The sequence below is a fragment of the Bos mutus genome, chromosome 21 (assembly GCF_027580195.1).
Source record: "Bos mutus isolate GX-2022 chromosome 21, NWIPB_WYAK_1.1, whole genome shotgun sequence".
NCBI classification, from domain to species: domain Eukaryota; kingdom Metazoa; phylum Chordata; class Mammalia; order Artiodactyla; family Bovidae; genus Bos; species Bos mutus.
In genome coordinates this window covers 44,963,329-44,987,332 of record NC_091637.1, presented here as the reverse complement: position 1 = coordinate 44,987,332, position 24,004 = coordinate 44,963,329, and the positions used below count along the sequence as shown (strand labels likewise).

General features: G+C 35.1%; 1 protein-coding gene across 7 annotated transcripts in view; it reads left to right on the top strand.

Moving 5' to 3' along the window:
* RALGAPA1 (Ral GTPase activating protein catalytic subunit alpha 1) overlaps window positions 1-24,004 on the top strand; it is a 214,174-nt gene that overhangs the window by 114,407 nt on the left and 75,763 nt on the right. For all 7 annotated transcript variants that reach the window (XM_070358743.1, XM_005891799.3, XM_070358739.1 and 4 more), the window contains 9 exons: window positions 2,800-2,993; window positions 3,234-3,332; window positions 4,333-4,488; window positions 5,810-5,938; window positions 7,275-7,400; window positions 10,638-10,696; window positions 13,001-13,109; window positions 13,879-13,989; window positions 19,916-19,984. In XM_070358743.1, coding sequence (XP_070214844.1) covers window positions 2,800-2,993; window positions 3,234-3,332; window positions 4,333-4,488; window positions 5,810-5,938; window positions 7,275-7,400; window positions 10,638-10,696; window positions 13,001-13,109; window positions 13,879-13,989; window positions 19,916-19,984 — 1,052 coding nt within the window. The remainder of the gene's footprint in view (window positions 1-2,799; window positions 2,994-3,233; window positions 3,333-4,332; window positions 4,489-5,809; window positions 5,939-7,274; window positions 7,401-10,637; window positions 10,697-13,000; window positions 13,110-13,878; window positions 13,990-19,915; window positions 19,985-24,004) is intronic.

Here is a 24,004-nt window from a genome sequence, read left to right as displayed (position 1 = left end):
GTAGGCAGTCCAAATGAAGTATTTTTATGCTTAAGCAAATGTTTAAAAGTGACTGGGATGCCTTAGAAACTGGAAGTTAATAAAAAGTTATTTTTGCTGTGCCCTATATGAAGTAACAAGCATCAGGATAAAAAATCATTTTGGGAATATGCTAAAAACTTTTTCCAAGGACACAGTTGATAAAATATTTATAATGAATAATATAAAATACTAGTTTTAATTGGTGGTGCAGCAAATTTACTCTTTGGCCAAAGGAAGAAGTTTAAAACCACATGACTTCTCCCTCTCCCCAGTCCCCCACTCCCTGCTTCCTCCTCTCCCCATCCCCACCTCCCTGCTTCCTCCTCTCCCCATCCCCACCTCCCTGCTTCCTCCTCTCCCCATCCCCACCTCCCTGCTTCCTCCTCTCCCCATCCCCACCTCCCTGCGTCCTCCTCTCCCCATCCTCTCCCTGCTTCCTCCTCTCCCCATTCCCCTCCTCCCTGCTTCCTCTTCTTCTTATCTCCACCTCCCTGCTTTCTCCTGTCCCCGTCCTCACCTCCCTGCTTCCTCCTCTCCCCATCCCCACCTCCCTGCTTCCTCCTTCCCCCATCCCCACCTCCCTGCTTCCTCCTCTCCCCATCCCCACCTCCCTGCTTCCTCCTCTCCCCATTCCCCTCCTCCCTGCTTCCTCTTCTTCTTATCTCCACCTCCCTGCTTCCTCCTCTCCCCATCCCCACCTCCCTGCTTCCTCCTCTCCCCATTCCCCTCCTCCCTGCTTCCTCTTCTTCTTATCTCCACCTCCCTGCTTCCTCCTCTCCCCATCACCACCTCCCTGCTTCCTCTTCTCCTCACTCCCCACCTCCCTGCTTCCTCCTTTCCCCACTCCCCCACCCTCCTGCTTTTTTTAAGGTACTCATACTCTTAATTCCCAATTACCCTGTAATTACATAGCCCTCATTTTCTGGTTTGTATCAACAGATTATTTCTGACCTTTTCTTTCCTCCTCTTGGCCTGCAGTTTTTGGCTTTTTGGTTTTTATTTTTCCCACAACATTTGGAAAAAATTTCAAACTGATAGAAAAGTTGCAAGAGTAATAAAATGAATGCCCATAAATCTTTCAGATAAATTTACCAGTTGTTAATATTTTCTGTATCTTTTTCTGTACACACACACCCACCCACCCACCACCACCTCCACCGTACCTGCGCTTTTTTTTCTGAGCCATGTAAGAGCAAGTATTAGACTCTTTACGTCTAAACACTTCAACTATGTCCTAAGAATAAGTATACACTTCCTGAAAAATCATAAGGGCCACATTCAGGATATTTAACATTGATGTATTACTACAATTTTAGTCTATAGTCAGTTATCCTCAGTTGTTCCAATTATATCCTTCATAGTTATAAATCGGTTGATTTATCACTATATTATGAAGGTTCTGTAGAACAGAGAAGATGTTAACAGTGATGATTAGTTTTTTTTAGAAATTTCATTTTAGTGAATTTACACTAGAAGCCTGTTTTTATTATTATGGGAGATTGTTTAGTAACTTTTTAATAATATACTCAGTTACTGCACACTACATGCAAAGAGGAAAAAGTTAAACATTAAGCATAAAGGATATATGTCTACTACATATGATTTTGTAGATTATCAGTACATTGAGATATTATCAAGCAGGAAAAACCTTCACTGACTTTCTAATGATTTTACATTTTCCATTATATACATTGCATAGGATAATGACTTTTTTTAAGCTGGAGGAGATCTATAATGATACCTACCTAAACCATCTATTTTACAGATGAGCTGTAGTCTTAGTGAGATTATTGAATAACTTACACAGTATATCACATAATTAGTGACAGAAATTAGACTAGGACCCTAGGTTACCTGTAGGTCTTATATATAATCATGCCAATATTAATAAAAGAAATTTAATTATGAAGATTTTAGATTATGGGTTTTTTTCATGCCATTGTGATGATCCCTTTTGCTGCTGCTGCTGCTAAGTCACTTCAGTCATGTCCAACTCTGTGCGACCCCATCGACAGCAGCCAACCAGGCTCCTCCGTCCCTGGGATTCTCCAGGCAAGAGTACTGGAGTGGGGTGCCATTGCCTTCTCTGACTTTTGATGCTAGACCTGACTTAATTGTGAAATACAGAAGTGTTATTCTTTAGAAGTTTTAATTACAAAGAAACAAGCTTAGGAAGACTTGTTTCCTACAGGATTTGCCTTCAGCCTGAGATTTGCTGTTACATTTGATGAGGTAGCTTGAAATAGCTATTAGATGAAAGAGAGAGTACGTACTTATAAATAAGATCCTTATTTCAAAACATAAATTTCTCTATCTTGTATCTGTGTCATTTTCTCCTTAGGTAAATTTAGATAGAAGCTCTATTGAAGAAGTAATTATTGTCGTAATAAGTGAAAGTGAAAGTCGCTCAGTTGTGTCTGACTCTTTGCAGTTCCATGGACTATACAGTCCATGGATTTCTCCAGGCTAGAATACTGGAGTGGGTATCCTTTCCCTTCTCCAGGAGATCTTCCCAACCCAGGGATCGAACCCAGGTCTCCCGCATTGCAGGCGGACTCTTTACCAGCTGAGCTTTGAGGGAAGCCCATATTGTCATAATAAGGAATTACAAACTAGTGAGGTTTTGACCTTACCAGGAAAAAAATAACACTAAGACATATTGACATTTCTCTTATTCACTTTTGTAGATATTTAAGATTATTAATTTGACTCCTATGTATTTTTTTGATCAATTCTCTGGAAAAATTACTGACACTTGTATATTATTTTTTTCTATAGAAATAAGTGAATTTCCATCTGAATGCTGTAGTGTGATGGCAGGGGGCACTCTTACAGGATGGCATGCTGATGTTGCTACTGTAATGTGGCGAAGGATGCTGGGTATTTTGGGAGATGTCAACGCTATTATGGATCCTGAAATACATGCTCAAGTTTTTGATTACCTATGTGAACTTTGGCAGAATCTAGCTAAGGTAAAAAAAAAAAAGCAAAAGCTAAAAAGGGAGAAGGAAAGAAATATAAAGTATTAAGAAGTATAGAAAAAGCCTAAGATAACACTGCCTCCCCAGTCCCCTACTACAGACTGATGCCTTAACCATGATTGAATATGTAGTTGGTGGTAGGAACTAGATCTCAGGTTTAAGATAAGGTAAACCAGAAAAGAGAACACTTTTCATATCATAGATTTGTTGTGTTTTATTTGAAAATTACAGATTAGAGATAATCTTGGCATTTCAACTGATAACCTGACCTCCCCTTCTCCACCGGTTTTAATTCCTCCACTGAGAATTCTTACACCTTGGCTTTTTAAGGTAAGTTTAATATATAAAATATTAACTTAAAAATTGCATTTAGTAAATAAGTATGTAGTCTTAAACATTTGAGAGAGAGGACTGTTGTGTGGTCTTCTAGAACACTTAATTTTGTTTTGTGTTTTGCATTTTAAAAATTTGTTTCATTGAAGTATAGTTGATTTACAATGTTGTGTTAATTTCTACTGTATAGTAAAGTGATTCAGTTATGTGTGTGACACATTGTTTTTCATGTAGTTTTCCATTACAGTTTATCATAGGATATTGAATATAGTTCCCTGTAAAGCACTTAGTTTTTAACTAGCCATTAGGGGTTATATAGAGAGGAGTGGCGGAGAAGGCAATGGCCCCCCACTCCAGTACTCTTGCCTGGAAAATCCCATGGATGGAGGAGCCTGGAAGGCTGCAGTCCATGGGGTCGCTGAGGGTCGGACACGACTGAGCGATTTCACTTTCACTTTTCACTTTCATGCATTGGAGAAGGAAATGGCAACCCACTCCAGTGTTCTTGCCTGGAAAGTCCCAGGGACAGGGCATCCTGGTGGGCTGCCATCTATGGGGTCACACAGAGTCGGACACGACTGAAGTGACTCAGCAGCAGCAGAGAGGAGTGGACCTAGCAAAATTATTATTTAGCATACATCACTTTTATTACTGAAATAAAAATATAGAAAATTATGTTATTATATTTAAATGAAATGTAAACCTCAATTTTCTGTTAGAGTATGCTATGTACTTTTAAGGAACTGATTCTTTTAGGTATTATTTGATATGTTTGGTGCATTTCCTAAGTGAAACGGTGTATAGTTATTCACACCTACATTGTATAATTTTAGTAATAAAGATAATTCTAGTAATTCTGATATTTGGTTCAATAAAGAAAATGGGCCAACACAGGAATAAATGAAAACGAATATATTGCTTATTGTATTCAGTTGCTTCAGTATTTAACAAATAGTATTTGGTTTTGAGTATTGAAAACAACATCTTTTAATTGTAGGCAACCATGTTAACTGATAAATATAAACAAGGTAAATTACATGCCTATAAACTTATTTGTAATACAATGAAAAGAAGACAAGATGTTTCTCCAAATAGAGATTTTCTAACACATTTCTACAATATAATGCATTGTGGATTACTTCATATTGATCAGGTAAATTGCTTTATGACTTTATTTTTGATTCTTGAATCTGTTTAACTCTTGACTTTCAAGAGTTAAAAAAAAGCATTCCTTTATGTGAGTGATTTATTTATGGATTTCTCCTATTTATAACATCATTTATCCTGAAAAATGGTTTCAAAATAAGCTATTGTAATTGAGAGATTAACTTGATTATTAAGTGCATGTTTCTTCTAGTGTTATACCAACTAGTTTGTTTTTGAAGAACCATCCTTTGCTTACATTGAGAGCATCTTCCTTTAATGTCCTAGTATATGACTAAGTGCACACACGCGCATGCTTAGGGCTTCCCCTATAGCTCAACGGGTAAGGAATCCACCTGCAATGCAGGAGACACAGGAGATGGCGAATTTGATCCCTGGGTCAGAAGATCCCATAGACAAGGAAGTGGCAACCCAGTCCATCATTCTTGCCTGAGAAACCTCATGGACAAAGGAGCCTGGCGGGCTACAGTCCATGGGATCACAAAGAGTTGGACATGATTGAGTGATGAAGCACACACATAGCTAGCACTTAAGACTTAGGATTTGCTCAGCTAGTCATGCAGTGATCAGAAGTTTTTTTTCCTATTCTAAGACTCAGTACATCACTTGCAGTTCATTTAAGGAGCATTAAATTAATATAAAAGATGATATATCTTTCTGAAAAGTGAAAAAACTTCTTGTGTTACTTTGAAATAATTAGTGTTTTACCCTACACTCTTAATTATGGATAAAGAGCTTCATTTAAGGTAAATTGGATTGAGTAATACAACCTGGTGCACTTCATCTTCATGGTAAATTCCAAAGGCAAAATGAATGAATAACCATGTTAAGAATATTCCCTCAAGAATACCTAAGTCTAGATTTTTGAGGCTAGATGTCTATCATCAAAGGGCTTCAGTTTTTCTAAAAAAGAATTTTCCAAGTTGCCACATAGCAGGTCATGCAGCTTCAGACATCAAAGTGGTCTCATGGAAGCAAGTAGGAGGTAGGAGGAACTACTCTGCAGTTAAGTTTTACAACACATGGGCCTTAGATTTTTAACCCTGTGAAGTGAAGAGCCTTCTAACTGACTCTCCAGGGTTGATGTCAGTTAAAAAAAAAAAAGTGTTTTAAGTTTACTTTCCTTTGATGAAATATGTACTAAGCATGGATTATTTGGAAGAATTAAAATTAGTCTTTCCTATTAGGCAAGCACTTATAGTTATTACTTGTTTTATTATTTCATATCTATATTTAAGGATATTGATTAGCTGATACTCAGAATTACATTTGTAATTTTTTTTTTTTCTCCTTCTCTCTTTATTCCTAAGGATATTGTCAATACAATCATCAAGCACTGCTCACCTCAATTTTTCTCACTTGGTTTGCCTGGTGCCACAATGCTTATTATGGATTTTATTGTAGCAGCTGGTAGAGTGGCTTCTTCAGCTTTTCTCAATGTAAGTTTTTATTTCCTATCCTTCATAATATAACAAACAGCAGTTAACCAAGATGCAGCTAACAAAGCAACAAAGGAAGAGCCATTGTTGATAAAATATGACAAGTTAATATTCAGGGAAATATATAATTTAATTAGAATTGAGCCTCATTTTAGATCCCACACATATCATCTTCCTTTTGTTAATTCCCCCATCCCTAGACAGATTACAGAGTAATTTGATTAGGTGTTGCCTTTCTTACTTACAGTTGCATTCTAGTTGTATCTTCCATTATGCCCCACATACCTGAACAAGTATTCCCAATTTTATTGTCCAGCTTTAAAGAAAACCCATAGCTAATCTAGTTTTTTTTTTTTCCACTTTTGTAGTAAAATTGATTTTTAACTGAGATAGTGGTTGTGAGCCTACCATGTTCCATTATGCCTCTGGCCTTGTATCTGTAAATCTAGATTATGTTTTAAATATGAAATGAGTTATTTTGTTGAAAATTAGAATACTCCATCACTTCTGTTACAGCATTTATTAACATAAGGAAACCCTTTTGGAGATAGATTCTTGTTTTATGTATATAGAAGATGTTTTAAATTTCTAATAGATTTGTTTTAGCATTTTTGTTAGGTGTGCTTAAACATGCCATCAATGTGTAGGTATTTTAGTAAGTTAAGTAAAGCATTGTATCAGTAGGTGGATGTTGATGGTTCGTGGGCATGCAAGTAGGCAGAAGAAGAAAAATAAACATTCAGTGCTGATACTTAAGAAATAGCTTAATATAGCTAAAGAGAAAAAATGAAAAGTTACCTTTATCTTCAGTCCAAGCATAATTTTTAATTTTGTTTTTATTAAGTAGTGTAGGTAGTGTTTTTATCATGTACAAATCATAAAACTCATCTAGACTAGTGCCTGTTTCTTGAAGATACAGTGAACATTTTCATTCCTAGTTACTTTATTCATCGTTAGGTTGTTACAGATGTAATACAGAGACATTGAGTCTTCTACTCATTAGAACAATCTATTACAATGAGTAAGTTGCCTTTAAAATGAAAGGATATTTTTCCTTGAAATTAGGGTAATTTTATGCTGTTAGCTAAAACTGTATTCCTGTCTACATACTCATTAGCTGCAGCCACATTTCTGCTTTTTAGCTGCTCTTAAGGAAAGCTCTGTTTGTTCATTGCATTTATTGAAAATAACAGTTTATGTGGAAAGTATAGGTGAAACCTACACTTTTTGTGTTCCCCTTTCCTTTTTGAATTCTTTCTGACTTCCCTGTATAATCTGATTAGGTAATAAAGTAATTTTTCTGATAAGTTAAAGATTTTTAAAATCTGATACATAGGCACCAAGAGTGGAAGCACAAGTTCTTCTGGGATCTTTGGTTTGCTTTCCCAACTTGTATTGTGAACTGCCTGCTCTCCATCCCAACATCCCTGATATTGCTGTGTCTCAATTTACAGATGTTAAGGTAAGAAGTCAGAGACTAATTTATAATCATAGCAGTATATTCAGGAAAATTTGTATTCTTTATTTTCCTCTAGAAAGCCACACAATTGTTAAAGAGCATTAGCCAGCTGTACCCCTCCGACACAAAGGCTGGAATGTTCATTAGGAGCATAGCCTTTTTTATTTGTAACTACTCTGGAAACATTTTCTCACTATTGAACCCACTTATGTGTCATTATCTTAGGATTCATTCATTCACTCACTGAACATTTATTGAAATCCTGAGTCAGATATAATGCTGCTAATATAAGGCTTCTAAGATTGATGGTACTCGGCCTGCACATTTGACTCTCTCCTTCTAGTTTGCCAAGGTGATGAATCAAACAGTGTAAAGGAATATTCTTTTCTGCTCTAGGAAACTGTGGAATTGGGGTGGGGATCCCACGTGCCTGAAGTATTAATAGGCTTAAACCAGACATGATACAAAATTGAAGTGACCATGCAATTGTTTCCCCAGATAATAAACCTCTCTAAATTCCTGTGGGTTTAACAGTCCTAAGAAGTTGTGCTTGTTATAGTAATTGCCAAATGGTCTCTGTGAGCTGAGTTGGCCCTAGAATTAGAAGGAAAAAGAGAATAAAGAAGGGACAAGACAGTAGCATTCTGTCTCCTTGAGAGTCATGCTGATGACTTTTTCAAAACACATGTGCTTTCTCTGAAAAAAATTTTAAGACAAATTTTCGTCTGGAGTATTGCATATACTTTCCATACCACCTTTATTTTTCTTTATCACACTTGTTATTTTTCAGTGTCTGATTTATAGACAAATAAACACCAAGGTCTTAGTTACTGCTACATCCTCAAGCTTACCATGATGCTTGGCATGGAGAATATACTCAGGCATTTTTTAGACAAGTGAACTTCACGGAAACATAAAATCGTAGGGGCTGATGTGAATTTGCAATGATACTTGATTGAAATTATACAAATTGACCTTTACTCTTTAGGGATGTAATGGCTTTGGTTTCTACTTTCAGAAGATTCTGAAAATCAAAAATAAGTTAAGAGCTTCAGTGTTCTTAGGCAGTTTTGAGTTTGTTTGAGCTTAGCTTAGCCTACTATATGTGATTTGCATGAACTGAGTGGCCTTTTACTTTGTTGGCCATTGTATAGGAAGTAATGCTTGAAGTGATTTTAAAAATAATAATAATAACACTATTACATAGAGGGGCTTCCCTGGTGGCTCAGATGGTAAAGAATCCACCTGCAATGCAGGAGACCTGGTTTGATTCCTGGGTCAGGAAGATCCCCTGGAGAAGGGAATGGCTACCCACTCCAGTATTCTTGCCTGGAGAATTCCGTGGACAGAGAGGAAAGAGCTTACATAGAAAGCTCTAGGGTTTAAACAATAGGTAACTTCCACCTACTTATTAATTCCTAGCCATTGGGCTAGATGCTAAATTCACAAAGGTAAGTAGAAGTTCACTCCTCTTAAGGACCTTACAATTCTGTATATGCGATAAATCTTTAGTGAATGAAATACAAATTCTATTCCAGTTTCTATAGACTATAAGCCAGGAGACACTGGCACATATTCAGGGACATAAAACAAGATAAAAAAATTTCATGGCCTAATGGTGTTCAAATCATACAGAATCTATTCTCTTATCACTGCAGAATTATGTTAGAAATCAATATCAAAAGATAATTGAAAATATTTTGAAGTGCAATGTGACATTTACCAAGAAAGATATTTGACTTAGCCATTGAAAACCTCTAATTGAATGATTTTTAAAAAACACATTAACTATTAACTGGCCCTTCTCCCCAAATTCACACATTATCATGGTTTATAATTTTTAAAGAAGAAGCTTGCTTTTAAATGATAATTCTCAAAGTTTTGAAAAGTTTAAAAAGATGTTCATACCTTTTAGCTATTACATCTGCTTTAATTACCTTTATAGTGAACATATTATTGCTTTTCTAATCAGGGGGAAAAAAAGCTGGCCTAAAACACAACATTCAAAAAACCAAGGTCATGTCCTCTGGTCCCATCACTTTATAGCAAATAGAAGGGAAAAAGTGGAAGCAGTAACAGATTTTGTTTTCCTAGGCTCCAGAATCACTTTGGATAGTGACTGCAGCCATAAAATTAAAAAACGCTCCTTGGAAGGAAAGCTGTGACAAACCTAGACAGTGTATTAAAAAGCAAAGTTGTCACTTTGCCAACAAAGGCCATATAGTCAAAGTTATGGTTTTTCCAGTAGTTGTGTACAGTTGTGAGAGTTGAACTATAAAGAAAGCTGAGCGCTGAAGAATTGATGCTTTGGAATTGTGGTGCTATTAAGACTCTTGAGAGTCCTTTGGACTGCAAGGAAATTAAACTAGTCAATCCTAGAGGAAATCAACCCTCAATATTCATTGGAAGGACTAATGCTGACGTTGAAGCTCTAGTACTTTGGCCCTATGATGCAAAAAGTTGACTCTTTGGAAAAGACCCTGAGGCTGGGAAAGATTGAAGGCAAAAGGAGAAGAAGATGAGATGGTTGAGGATGAGATGATTAGATAGCATCACCAACTTAATGGACATGAATTTGAGCAAACTCTGGGAGATAGTGAAGGACAGGGAAGCCTGGCGTGCTACAGTTTATGGGGTCACAAAGAGTTGGACACGACTTAGTGACTGAACAATAGCAAAATCAGGAAAAAGTTTTTGAACATATACATTTGGTGATAAATTTCCAAAAATATTTGTCTGCTATAACAAAATACTACAGAATGGGTAGCTTATAAGTGACCAAAATTTATCTCTTACAGTTCTGAGGGCTGAGCCCCAAATCAAGGCTCTAGCATAGTCACATTGTGGTGAAGGCCCTCTTCCTGGTTCTTAGCTTATGCCTTCTTGCTATTTCCTCACAGAGTAAGAAGTTCTTAGGGAACTCTGTGGGAGTCTCTCTATTAATCCCATCTATAAAGGTTCCACCCTCATGGTCTAAGTACCTCCTAATACAGGGGTTGGGATTTCAATGTATGAATTTGCAAGGAGAGCACAAACATTCAGACCATACTGTTTTATTTATTTAGCTAATATTATGACTAACATTGGAATATATTAAAATTATGTACATGAGAACAAAAATGTCTGTTTTATTTCTCTGTTGTATCCCTAGTACCTAGGCCCATAGTGGCTATTTAATAAATATTTGCTGAATAAATAAATGAAATCTTAGTCATGGCTACTGTTTCTCCGTCATTTTAGGAACTTATAATCAAAACTGTGTTAAGCTCTGCAAGAGATGAGCCCTCTGGTCCTGCACGGTAAGTCAGACTTTCTTAAGACTTGGCATAACTCTTCTGTGTGTGCAGTTTTATTTTAAAAGTTAATTGAATTATTTAGCAGTCCAGATTGTTTCAAATGCACAAAACCTATTCTGAATCACAAATTTAAATTATTTGGATGATTAAATTTTTCATTACTAACTTCCTTCAGTAAAAATAAAATCCTAGTTACCTTCTTCAGTATTTTCATCTTTTGTATCTAAAATGATTTCTTTTAATCTTATTAAAATTCATCTACTCTAGAAAATGATATTGTCTTTTCCATTATTCCACATTTTCATTTCATTTAGCTTTAACTCTAAATTTTACGATTTTCAGTATTCTTTCCCGAGCATTTTCTGTGCTAATGATGACAACCTTCTAAGTTTACAGGGATATTCCTATAATACTGTTCTATTCAATCCTCATCACAATTCTAAGAAATTATTAGTATCATTATTCTTCCAATTTTACTAGCAAGAAACTGGCAGCATAGAAAGCTAACATTCATTAAACTATTTTTCCAAGTGCCAACCACTGTTATAAATACTTTATTACCTCACTTAATCTTTGCAGAAAACCTCACTTAATCTTTGCAGAAATTTTTATCCTCCTTTTTATAGTTGGGAGCCCAGAGAATTTTAGTAATCTGCCCTATCATACAGAAAATGTAGAGCCATAATTGAAACCCTGGCAGTTTGTCTTCAGAGCCTTATTAGATATATAAGTAATAAGTGGCAGAACTGGATTTGAACCTTAAGCTTCCAATTCTAGATTTTCTGCCCGCCCCCCCCCCCTTTCTTTAATGTCATTGCCTTTCCAGTGAAAGAATATTTAAGCCTAAAACATAATTATCCAAAACAGATTTAGGAATCATTAACATAACAGCTTGTGTTGACAGTATAGGAGAATCCCAGAAGTTGAACATTAAACATTTGCTAAACTTGTTTTGCGTATACTTTTCAGAAATGTAGGGCCTTACGCCCACAGACACACACACACACCCTTTTCCTATACTTTTCAGGAATGTATGGCCTTACATACATATACAACCAAAAAACAAAACTTAAATATTTGTATTCCAGTTTGTGCCTTTAGTTAGCTGCATCCATGGAGAACTTTGTTTCATTTCAGAGTTTATTTTTATTTTAGGATTACAGCTCCTTCCACTGCTAAGCCTGACACTTGGTTATTTAGATCTGTGAATGTGTAAAGTTTATGGGTAGACAAACTGAGAAAGAATGAAAGCAGTAGACTGCACATAAAGACTTTCTGCAGTTTTGATAGTAAATTAGTAGCATTAGCACTGAAAGGAGGACTTTGATCCATTACGTTCAGGAAGAAAAATATTTCTGCATTGAATTGTTCTAAAACTTAGCACTATACTGAATTTAAGAATATCAGTATTGGGACATGGAAGATATATCAGAAAAACTAGAAGGAGTTGACTTATTTTTGTATCTTGAAATATTACATGTTTTATTAGAAGCTTATACTTGAACACACTAATAGAATTTTTACTGATTCTGATCATCAGATAACTTTCTTCAAGCTGAAACTCAGTTGAAGTAGGGAACTGGAGTTTCACATTAGAAAACAAAACGAAAATTCTCCAAGTTCTGTTTCTTTTGGAATTCCTTTATAAAGTGTATAAGTTTTGTGTTCTCAATTTGTTTTAAAGAGAATTCATAGCTAGTTATGTTAAATTTAAAAGATATGAAAGGAAAAATATCTTATTACTGCTATCAGTCAATAAAATTACAGTTTCCTTTTTGAAAGCAGGTTGCATGTTTGTTTGGGAAATTGATGGTATCAATTTGTCAATATGGGTTTGTTAGAAAGATCCTGTGTCTTTATCCCCACCTGTGATCTTTGTAGTAAATTGTAGTTGAAAATAAGGCTTAGAACAGGAAACTACTCAATAGTCTGTAATAATCTATATGGGAAAAGAGCCTGAAAAAGGATGGATATATGTATATCTGAATCACTTGGCTGTACACCTGAAGCTAACACAGCATTGTAAATCAACTATACTCCAATATAAAATAAAAATTAAATTAAACTTAAAAAATAAGGCTTAAAGTTTGGGGAATATGCTTTTCTCCCACTTTATCTTCCTAGGTAACAAATTGATTAATGAACAGTAATGAATTGATTAACAGTAACAAATTGATTAATTCACCTAAATTGTGCATCTTCACTCTAGGTTGGTTGGTTGGGAATATTTTGGTTGTGGTGGTGGTTTCATTTCATTTACAGGCACATCCACTTTTATTTGTATCATTTCTGGTTGCCTTTTTGCAGATGTGTAGCACTTTGCAGTTTAGGTATTTGGATTTGTGAAGAATTAGTCCATGAGTCTCATCATCCTCAAATTAAGGAAGCTCTGAATGTAATTTGTGTTTCCTTAAAGGTAAGTAAGTAAATATTTAGAAGACTATATTAAGATAGTATAGAATGCATGATTATTTTTCCCCAGATGTTAATTATATCTTGTGCATTACAGTATTTCCTTGATTCTGACGTTTTCCTTAGTAGTTCTCCTCTTGAATTTAGGGTATCTTAGTGATGCCCTATTTTATCTCAACTTTTTATGTATTTGGCTTTGTCCCTAAGATACTTATGGATGACTGCTATAAAGGAAACCAGTCATTTAACAACATATGTAGGGCTGTTTACTGTTTACTTTGACTTAGGTATCAGAGAAGACTTTAGAAAGAGGACACATCTAGTCACGCCTTAAAGAGCGGGTGAGATTTGGTCATAGAGAGATAAGCATAGAAGTTTGACTTTATAAGTGGGGAGTCATCTAAGATTTTTAAGCACAGAGAGTGTCAGCATCAGAACAGTTCAGAAGACAATTTGGGAGTATTGTATGCAGTAGATTGGCGTGGGGAAAAATGGGATAACAAGATGAGCAGTTTAGAGGCCATTCTAGAAATGAAATAAAAACTTTAATGAGGACAAACATTACAAAGAAAAAATAAAGTTAATTATATATTAGAATGTGTTATGATTTTTAATTTTGTAGGTTATATTTATCTAATATTTTAATAAACATAAATATAGAATGACAAAAATAAACATGCATATACAGTTAAAAATTTTTCAACAACTAGTGCATAGATAATATTAAGAAGAGATTTTTTTTATCATATTTCTTTTTTTTCTTATTACTACAGTTTACTAATAAAACAGTAGCCCATGTAGCTTGTAACATGCTTCATATGCTGGTTCATTATGTACCTAGACTTCAGATTTACCAGCCTGATTCTCCCTTGAAAATTATTCAAGTAAGTAATTTCTCATTTGTTTATTATGACTTGTTAAGGATTCTTGTATTTGGATACCTTGAAATATAAAATTATTTAATAGTTTTCTTTAAATTTTGCATAGCTAAATAGTGGCCACTCAGGGTACATATTTGAAATACCATAATTCATGGTAGTCCTCTTCTATATTATGTTATATTAATATATTAAGAGATTATGTGGTTGGTTTTAAATGCTATGTGAAAATTTACTATTGCTATTCTCTTTATAATGTATATTCAGTATCATTCCCCGTCTTAGGTTAGAAAAAATACCATCCCTTCAGTTACCAAAATCAGAACATTATTTTGGTTCATTCTTTCCCTTTCCTTTTCTGCCAGTCATATATAAAGTGTTTTATTTCTTTCTTTTTTTTTTTTTTTAAAATTCTGTGTGTTATGTGCTTCCTGTAACACTAGATACTATAATAGCCTTTTAAACTGGTCTCCTGGCTTCTGAGGTCATCTCTCCAAGTCATCATTCATATTGACATAACTTATGTCACTATCCTGAAGGAGAAAAAAACAATGAAACTAAAGTCTTCAAGTGGTTTTCTTTTACCTGTAAAATAAGACCCAAGTAAATCTTTAGTTGCGATTTACTTGGAAGCCTCCAGATGAGAACCCATACCATGTTTTCAGAATCATGAAGAGATTCCTTTGATAAAATACCCTGTAGTCTAGGCACCTGAGTCAGCTATTATTCCCTAAACATACCCTTTACTCATCTTCTTACCTAAAATGCTCTACTTTCTCTGCCCACCTCATCTTTCAGTGATTGGTTTAAACACCATCTCCTCAAAAAACAAGAATCATTACTTATTCTTTCCAACCAGAATTTATCTTTCTTATCTTTATGTTCTTATAACATTTTTAGAAAAGACAGTAATACTTATTAAGCATTTACCATGTATCAGTCATTATACTAGTCACCTTTTCATATGTTACCTCATTTAATTCATAAAAGGTCATTTGAAGAAGATTGTTATCTCTTCCTCCTCTTCTCCCTTTATATAAGATGAGAGAGCTGAGGATATAGTAACTATATAAAGTCATAAGCTAAACCAGGGTAGAAACAGAGTTCAAACCCAAGTCTGTTAAATTTCAAGTCCAAGCTTTTGCCAGTCAACCATGCCACCAAGGCCCTATTGTAGCACTAAATATATTTGTGTAAAAAAATCTAAGCTTCTTTAAGACAGTGACAGTTTTTCTTGATTATTTTTTATGCATAGGATGACTTTCATATAGAATCTCTTAAATAAATATCTGTTGAGTTTAATACAGTATTATGGTTCAGAGATTGGGTTTGAAGTTTAGACCTGGTTTAATTAACCCACGACTCTGCCATTTACTAAGTTTGTAACTATGAACAAATTACTCAGTCCTCTAAACTCTGACTTTCTTTATGTTTGCATTTGGGATAAAAATACCTACCTCAAAGAGTTGCTCTGGAAACTAAATGAGAAAATATATATAAAACACTGATACATTTTGGCATAAAAGTGATGGGACATAAATTTTAAAAAGTGTGTTGGCTGCAGCTACTGTCGTAATCATGCAAGACTTGATAGCTGGATGTGAATGTTCATATATATATAGGTATTAAAGCATTTGAAATTTTAAAACTTAAAAATTTTACTCTTTAAGGTTGGTTATTCTGTTGAAAGTTAAGGTATTCTTTAAGCAGATTTTTTTTTTTCTCATTTGAAAGTCTCCCAATGCTTTCCTATATTTTCTTTCTCGGTTTATGTATTTTAATACTTATCTAAGTAATTCTTAGGTGTGTAGAGTTTTTGCAGATTGCCTCACTATAAATTATGGTGGCCAATGGCTATAGATAAATAGTTATACTTCACCTCTAATTGAATGAAGAAATGAAATGCTAAAATAGTAGAGGAATTCCCTAATGGCTACCTACTTGCATAGTTAGGAATAGAATCCCAGTTCTATTACCAGTATTAAGTATTAATCTGATATATTAGATTCATTCTGTTAGCGAGTAAAACCTTTTACGGTGTAAATTACCTTTACAGGAATTTTTTTACTTGAAGCACTCATTTATAAAAATACAATAGCGAATAGCATGCAATAAAAATACAATAAGTTTACCTCAATACGTTTTTAACATACACATTAAAAAATTGAATAAGATCAAGAAATTTTCAGGATAAATGATAAAACTATATTAATATTTTGCTTTCTTTAATAAGGTCTTCTGTCTCATACTTTATTCAATTTTGTTCATACTATATTCAGTGTACAATATATGTTAATTTAAAAAGCCACATTATAAAAATTTTTTTTAAGTCACATATTTGCAAGTATATATACCACAATATCCAGGAAGACAAGAGTAAATTATTTTTCCTTCACTTCATTGGGGAATAATTGATAAATATATTATATTTAAAATGTATAAAGCAATGATATTGGAGAAGGGTTACCAAGATCAAGGTAATTACCATATTATTACACATTGTTAATTTTTTTTATGGTGAGAATGCTTCAGGTCTACTCTTAGCAACTTTAAGATACTATTGTATGCTTAACTGTATTTACTGTACTATGCATTAAATCCTTAGAATTTATTATTCTTATAACTGAAAATTTACACCCTTTGACCTCCATCTCCCCAGTTCACTAGACCTCAGCCTCTGGCAACCACCATACTATTCTGTTTCTATAAAATCAGCTTTTTTTAGATTCCACATGTAAGTGATACCATACAATATTATCTTTCTCTGGCTTATTTCATTTAGCATAATACCCTCCAGGTTTTTTCATGTTCTCACAACTGGCAGGATTTTCTTTTTTCCTATTATTTAATAATATTCAATAGTGTATGTATGTACACCACAATTTCTATATCCATTTATCTGTCAAAAGACATGTGGGCTGTTCCATATCTTGGCTATTTTGAATAATACTGCAGTGAACATGAATGTGCATATATCCCTTTGAGATACTGATTTTATTTCCTTCATATGTATACCCAGAAGTAGTATATATGGTAGTTACATTTTTAATTTTATGAGGAACCTCCATACTGTTTTCCATGACTGTACCAGTTTCCATTCCCACTAAGAGTACATAAGGATTCCCTTTTCTTCACATTCTTGCCAACATTGGTTCTCTCTTGTCTTTTTAAAAATAGCCATCCTAACAAATATGAGGTGATACTTCATTGTAATTTTGATTTGCATTTTCCTGATGATTACTGATGTTGAGTACTTTACCATGTTCTTGTTGGCCATTTATGTGTCTTTGGCAGAACGTCTACTCAGAATCTTTGCCCTTTTATGAATTCAGATAATTTGTTTGGCTGTTGGGTATAGAAGTTCCTTGTATATTTTAGATATTAACCTCTTAAGATATATGGTTTGCAAATATTTTTTTCCATTCTGTAAGTTGTCTTTTCACTTTATTGATGGTTTCTTTCTCTGTGCAGAAGCTTTTGGTTTATATAGTCCCACTTGTTTATTTTGTTGTTGTTGCTTGTGCTTTAGGTATGATTTCCAAAAAATTATTACCAAAACCCATGTCACGGAGCCTTTTTCCTATGTTTTCTTCTAGAAGTTTTAAGGTTTCAAGCCTTTGTATTGAGACTTTGATCCATTTCAAGTTAGTTTTTGTGAGTGGTATAAATTAGGGGTCCAGTTTCATGCTTTGGCACATGGATACCCAGTTTTTTTCAACACCACATGTGTGTGTGTTCTCGGCACCCTTGTCAAAAATAGACTGTATGTGTGGGTTTATGTCTAGACTTCATTCTAATGCACTTGTCTATGTGCCTGTTTTTATGTCAGTCCCATATTTTGATTGTTGTTGTTAAGTCGTGTCGGACTCTTTGCAACCCCATGGACTGCAGCATGCCAGGCTTCCCTGTCCTTTACTATATCCTAGAGTTTACTCAGACTCATGTCCTTTGAGTCAGGTGATACCATCCAACCATCTCATCTTTTGTTGTCCCTTTTCCTCCTGCCTGCAATCTTTCCCAGCATCAGGGTCTTTTCCAGTGAGTTGACTCTTCCCATCAGGTGGCCAAAGTATTGGAGCTTCAGCATCAGTCCTTCCAGTGAGTATTCAGGGTTGATTTCCTTTGGGACTGACTGGTTTAATCTCCTTGCAGTCCAAGGGACTCTCAAGGATCTTTGCCAGCACCACAATTCAAAAGCATCAATTCTTCGGGGCTCAGTCATCTTTATGGTCCAACTCTTATATCTGTACATGACTACTGGGAAAACCATAACTTTGTATGGACTTTTGTCGGTAAAATGATGTCTGTGCTTTATAATATGCTGCCTGGGTTTGTCATAGCTTTCCTTCCAAGAAGCAAGCATCTTTTAATTCCATGGCTGCAGTCACTGTCCACAGTGATTTTGGAGCCCAAGAAAAAACTCTTTCACTGCTTCTACTTTCTCCCCTTCTGTTTGCTATGAAGTGATGGGACCAGATGCCGTGATCTTAGGTTTTTGAGTGTTGAGCTTCAAGCAAGCTTTTTCACTCTCCTCTTTCACCTTCAGCAAGATGCTTGTTCGTTCCTCTTCACTTTTTGCCATTAGAGTAGTATCATATGCATATCTGAGGTTGTTGATATTTCTCCTGTCAATCTTGATTCCAGCTTGTGACTCATCAGCCCTACATCTCATATGATGTACTCTGCATATAATTTAAATAAGCAGGATGACAGTATACAGCCTTGCTGTACTCCTTTCCCAATTTTGAATCCATCAGTTGTTCCATGTCCGTGTTCCATATTTTGATTGCTCTAGCTTTATAATAAAACTTGAAATCAGGGAGTGTGATGCCTCCAGCTTTGTTCTTTTTTCTCAAGATTGCTTTGGCTCTTTGGTTTTGGAGGGGGTGGGTAGAATTCCATTCAAATTTTATGATATTTTAGGATAGTTCTCTCTAATTCTGAGAAAAATGCCACTGGAATTTTGATAGGTATTACACTGAATCTGAGTAGTGTGAACAATTAAACTGTTAATTCTTCCAATCTGTAGCATGGAATATCTTTCCATTTATTTGTCTTCTTCAGTTGCATTCACTAGTGTCTTCTGATTTTCAGTATATAGGTCTTTCACCTCTTTGGTTAAATTTATTCCTAAGTATTTTATTGACTTTGATGCTATTCTAAATTAATTTCTCTTTGTGATAGTTTATTGTTGGTGTATAGAAATGCAACTGGATTTTATGTGTTGATTTTTACATCCTGCAACTCTACTGAATTCACTTATGAGTTCTAATCTACTAGGGTTGTTTTTGTGGAATGTTTAGGATTTCCTGGGTATAGGATCATGTCATCTACAAATAGGAATAATTTTATTTCTTCCTTTCAGATTTGGATGCTTTTTATTTCTTTCTCTTGCCTAATTGGTGTGGTAGGACTTCCCATACTGTGTGAAATAGAAATGACAGCTAAGAGCATCCTTGTCTTGTTCCCAACTTTAGAGGAAAGGACATTAACTTTTTACCTTCAAATATGTTGTTAGCTTCAGGCTTGTCCTATATAGAGTTTATTATGTTAAAATACATTGCTTCTTAACTTGTTGAGCAAAGCAGATGTCTTCAATAATAAATACCAATGGTTTTTATATGTCATTTTGCTTATCTGTATCTTCTGATATTACTTGTATATTTATACATATTGATTCAAGAATTGAATCTACAAAAACCATTTATAGTTAAGAGAGCATATATAACTTTGGTTCTGTACATTAAGATTGTAAATGTTTGATAGTTAGTATACTTGAAAAACTGACCTATTAAAAATTACTTTGAAATAACAATATATTTTGGCTTAAACTTTGAACAATGTATTTTCCAGTACTTTATTAGCATTAGTGTTTGTTTTAAGATACATCATTAGTTTGACATATTTTGAGCTTCTTTTTAATTTCTTACAGATTCTAATAGCCACTATTACCCATCTTTTGCCAAGTACAGAAGCATCATCTTATGAAATGGACAAGAGGGTAACTTAAATTTGTTTTTATATTTAACAATGTGATTATCTAGTAAAATATTTATATTTTTAAACTGTGAAGGTATATATATTTATGTGGGACACAATCTTACATTAATTATAATAGAGATATAGCTTTCCATTATTTAAGTATAACTAAATTATATTTTTAGTTCATATTTCAAATTAATCATGGTCATTTGATAAAGTCTTTAAATTTTAAGGTTGTAAGGAACTTGGGAGGGTTCTGTCCATTTTATTTTTTTTAGTTGTTATGATCTTATTTATGCTTGAAAGTTATTAATTGTGAGGAATTCATTCTTAAGGAAGCCGTGCATTTTTGTATAACTATTACTAATAGGAAGTAAAGAAATTTCCATTAGGGAGAGTTCATATAATGTATAAAGGTATGACGCTTTGGAGAAGACATACCCTTTGGCCATCAAAAAGTTCTACAAGATTGTATTTACCTCAGTAAATTTATTATGAAGTGAAGTGAAGTTGCTCAGTCGTGTCCGACTCTTTGCGACCCCATGAACTGTAGCCTACCAGGCTCCTCTGTCCATGGGATTTTCCAGGTAATAGTCCTGGAATGGATTGCCATTTCCTTCTCCAGGGGATCTTCCCAACCCAGGGATTGAACCCTGATCTCCCGCATTGTAGACAGATGCTTTACCGTCTGAGCCACCAGGGAAGCCAAAAATTTATTACGAGGTTCCTTTAATTATTTCAGATACTGTACTTATCAGTCTAAAGTTTCTATTTGATATCTGTTTATAGTTTTCATGTCTTTCCTGAAATTCTGCATGATTTCATCAGTTATCTCTCTTTTCTTTCATAGATTTTTAACATATGTATTATAATTAAAGTTCTAGTTGCTAAATTCAGTATCTGGATTATTGATGGGTCTGTTTCCATTGAACTTTTTTCCTGAAGACTATAGGTTCCACTTTGCTGTTGCTTCATATGTCTGTTAATTTTTTGCACATAGCTTGTTATAGAGACTCGAGATATGTACTGACCAAATGGTAGCTACTTACCATGTGTGACTTTACATAAAATTAAATTGAACATTTACATGAAAATTTTAATTCTTTGTTTGTACCAGCCACATTTCAAGTGCTCAGTAGCCACATGGGCAAATATATACCATTTCCATCATTGCACAAAGTTCTATCAGACAGTGCTGCTCTAGATCCTGTTAATTTTCTCTGAAAATTATTCCTTCCAATTTTCACATCCCAATCTTGAATTCTCTTCTCCAAATCTCAATGTTACAATTTCTTAATCATATTGTGTTGAAATCTCATGTATTCTGCCCATTGTTTATAGAACTCTGCAGTTATAATTATGTTTCTGGACCTATTCTCAGTTATTTTCTTGTGTGGGGTTGTGGTTGTTTAGTTGCTAAATCATGTCTGACTCTTTTCGACTGCAGCACGCCAGGCTACTCTTTCACTGTCTCCCAGAGTTTGGTCAAATTCATGTCCATTGAGTCAGTGATGCTTTTTAACATTTTTTGGTCTCTCCTGTTGTCTTCCTTATCGCTAACTTCATGAGTTTACCTGAGAATTTTTTATTCTTCCTATTTGTACGTAGTTTAAAACTCATTTGATCGTATTATCTAATGATTGATAAATACATTCTTCCTCATCTTTAAAAGACCCTGTTACTCCATTTTTGGGCAGGAGTCCTTCATTTTAGTGTCTTAAACTATGGTCAAGAATTCCAAATCCAATTTGTGAACTATATCTGGGTCACTAATGAGCCACCTCCTTCTTTATCATTTTGTCTTCCAAAGGCCTAGCTGTTCATAAGAAAAAGCTCCACTACCAGGTTTTTGTTCCCTGCCTACTTTATTCACTAAACATTTATTGATCACAAAATATGTCTGTGGTATTCTGCTTGGAGCTAGTTAAACAGACATAAATAAGATGGTCCCTGCTCTCATGGATTTTGAAGATTAGAGAGGCAAGTGAAGCAATCCAGTATAGTAAGTGCTTACTGTAAAAAGTAGAAAAATGTATAATACAAGGTAGAGGAGGAAGTAATTAACTTTCAAGGCAGGAAACTTGTTTTAAGGGCACAATTGCTTAAAGATGAATGGGGTGTTCTACATAAATGGAAACAAGTAGAGTCAGAGAGTTATTCCAAGTGGAGGGAATAGCATGAGTAAAATCATGTGTACAATGTCATGATGTGTTATGGGAAGACAGTTGTTATTTGGTCAGTCAGTTATGTCCAACTCTTTGTGACCCCATGGACTGCAGCACACCAGGCTTCCCTGTCCTTTACTATCTCCCAGAGTTCACTCAACCCCATGTTCATTAATTTGGTGATGCCATCCAACCATCTTGTCCTCTGTCATCCCCTTCTCCTCCTGCCTTCAATCTTCCCCAGCATCAGGCTCTTTTCTAATGAGTCAGCTCTTCGCGTCAGGTGGCCAAGGTATTGGAGCTTCAACTTCAGCATCAGTCTTTCCAATGAATATTCAGGGTCAGTTTCCTTTAGGATTGACTGATTTGATCTCCTTGCAGTCCAAGGGACTCTTAAGAATCTTCTTCAACACCACAGTTCAAAAACATCAATTCTTTGGCATTCAGCTTTCTTTATAGTCCAACTCTCACATCCATATGTGACTACTGGAAAAACCATAGCTTTAACTATATGGACCTTTGTTGGCAAAGTAATGTCTCTTCTTTTTAATACACTGTCTGCTGCTGCTACTAAGTCGCTTCAGTCGTGTCCGACTCTTTGCGGCCCCAGAGACAGCAGCCCACCAGGCACCCCCATCCCTGGGACTCTCCAGGGAAGAACACTGGAGTGGGTTGCCATTTCCTTCTCCGATGCATGAAAGTGAAAAGTGAAAGAGAAGTCGCTCAGTCGTGTCCAACTCCTAGCGACCCCACGGAGTGCAGCCTACCAGGCTCCTCCGTCCATGGGATTTTCCAGGCAAAAGTACTGGAGTGAGTTGCTATTGCCTTCTCCAAATGTCTAGGCTTGTTATAACTTTTCTTCCAAGGAGCAAGCATCTTTTAATGTTATGGGAAGATATAATGTTATGGGAAGGCAATTATTTCCATATTATAGGACATGAAATGCATGATTCAAGGTTGGGAAATTAGGCATTAGACATAGAATGGGGTCACAATTCTACATTAAGAACCTTGGACTTTTGAGAAAGTTGTTTTTTTGAAAGTGACTTTTTGGAAAGGTTTTATTTTTTTTTTTAATTGTTTTCTTTTTATTTTATTTTTTAACTTTACAATATTGTATTGGTTTTGCCATATATCAAAATGAATCCGCCACAGGTATACATTCCCCATCCTGAACCCTCCTCCCTCCTCCCTCCCCATACCATCCCTCTGGGTCGTCCCAGTGCACCAGCCCCAAGCATCCAGTTTTAATATGCAACAAAATGCCAGATTTGTGAGAGATCACTTAAAAACGAGTGAAAGTCAAAAGGAATAATACAGTAATTGTTAATTACAGTAATCTCCATGAGAATTTATAATGTTCTGAAATAAAGCTAAAGGAATAAAGGTTAATATTGACAAAGTGGCATCCATCACTAGCATCAGGAATAAAGAAAAAGGCAGGATATTTGAAGAAAGATGAATTTCAGTTTTTAGTGTGTTCACGTAAGGAGTGATGCCCAAGTAGAGACCACCATCTATATAACTAATGTAGTAAATTTGAGGCTGGAAACAAAATTATTGGCATTGTCAATACATGAGTTGTATTAAACTGGGAATATATGTGATCACTTAAGGAGAAGCTAAAGAGTAAGATAGGTTAGCGAAGTATAACACCTTGAAGAGTAACAGTTAAAGAATAGGCAGAGAGGGAGTCCTCAGATAGTGACCTAGAGGGCTCCTGAGTTTTCCTCCTCTCTTGGACCTGTGGAAGATATAGCTACACATGGAGCAGTTCCCTCTGAGAGAAATCCAGAAACTAATCAGGTGACCTCTACACATCAAGTGACTGAGAAAATATCTACATCAAAAATAGGTAGGAAAGGCTGTAGCAC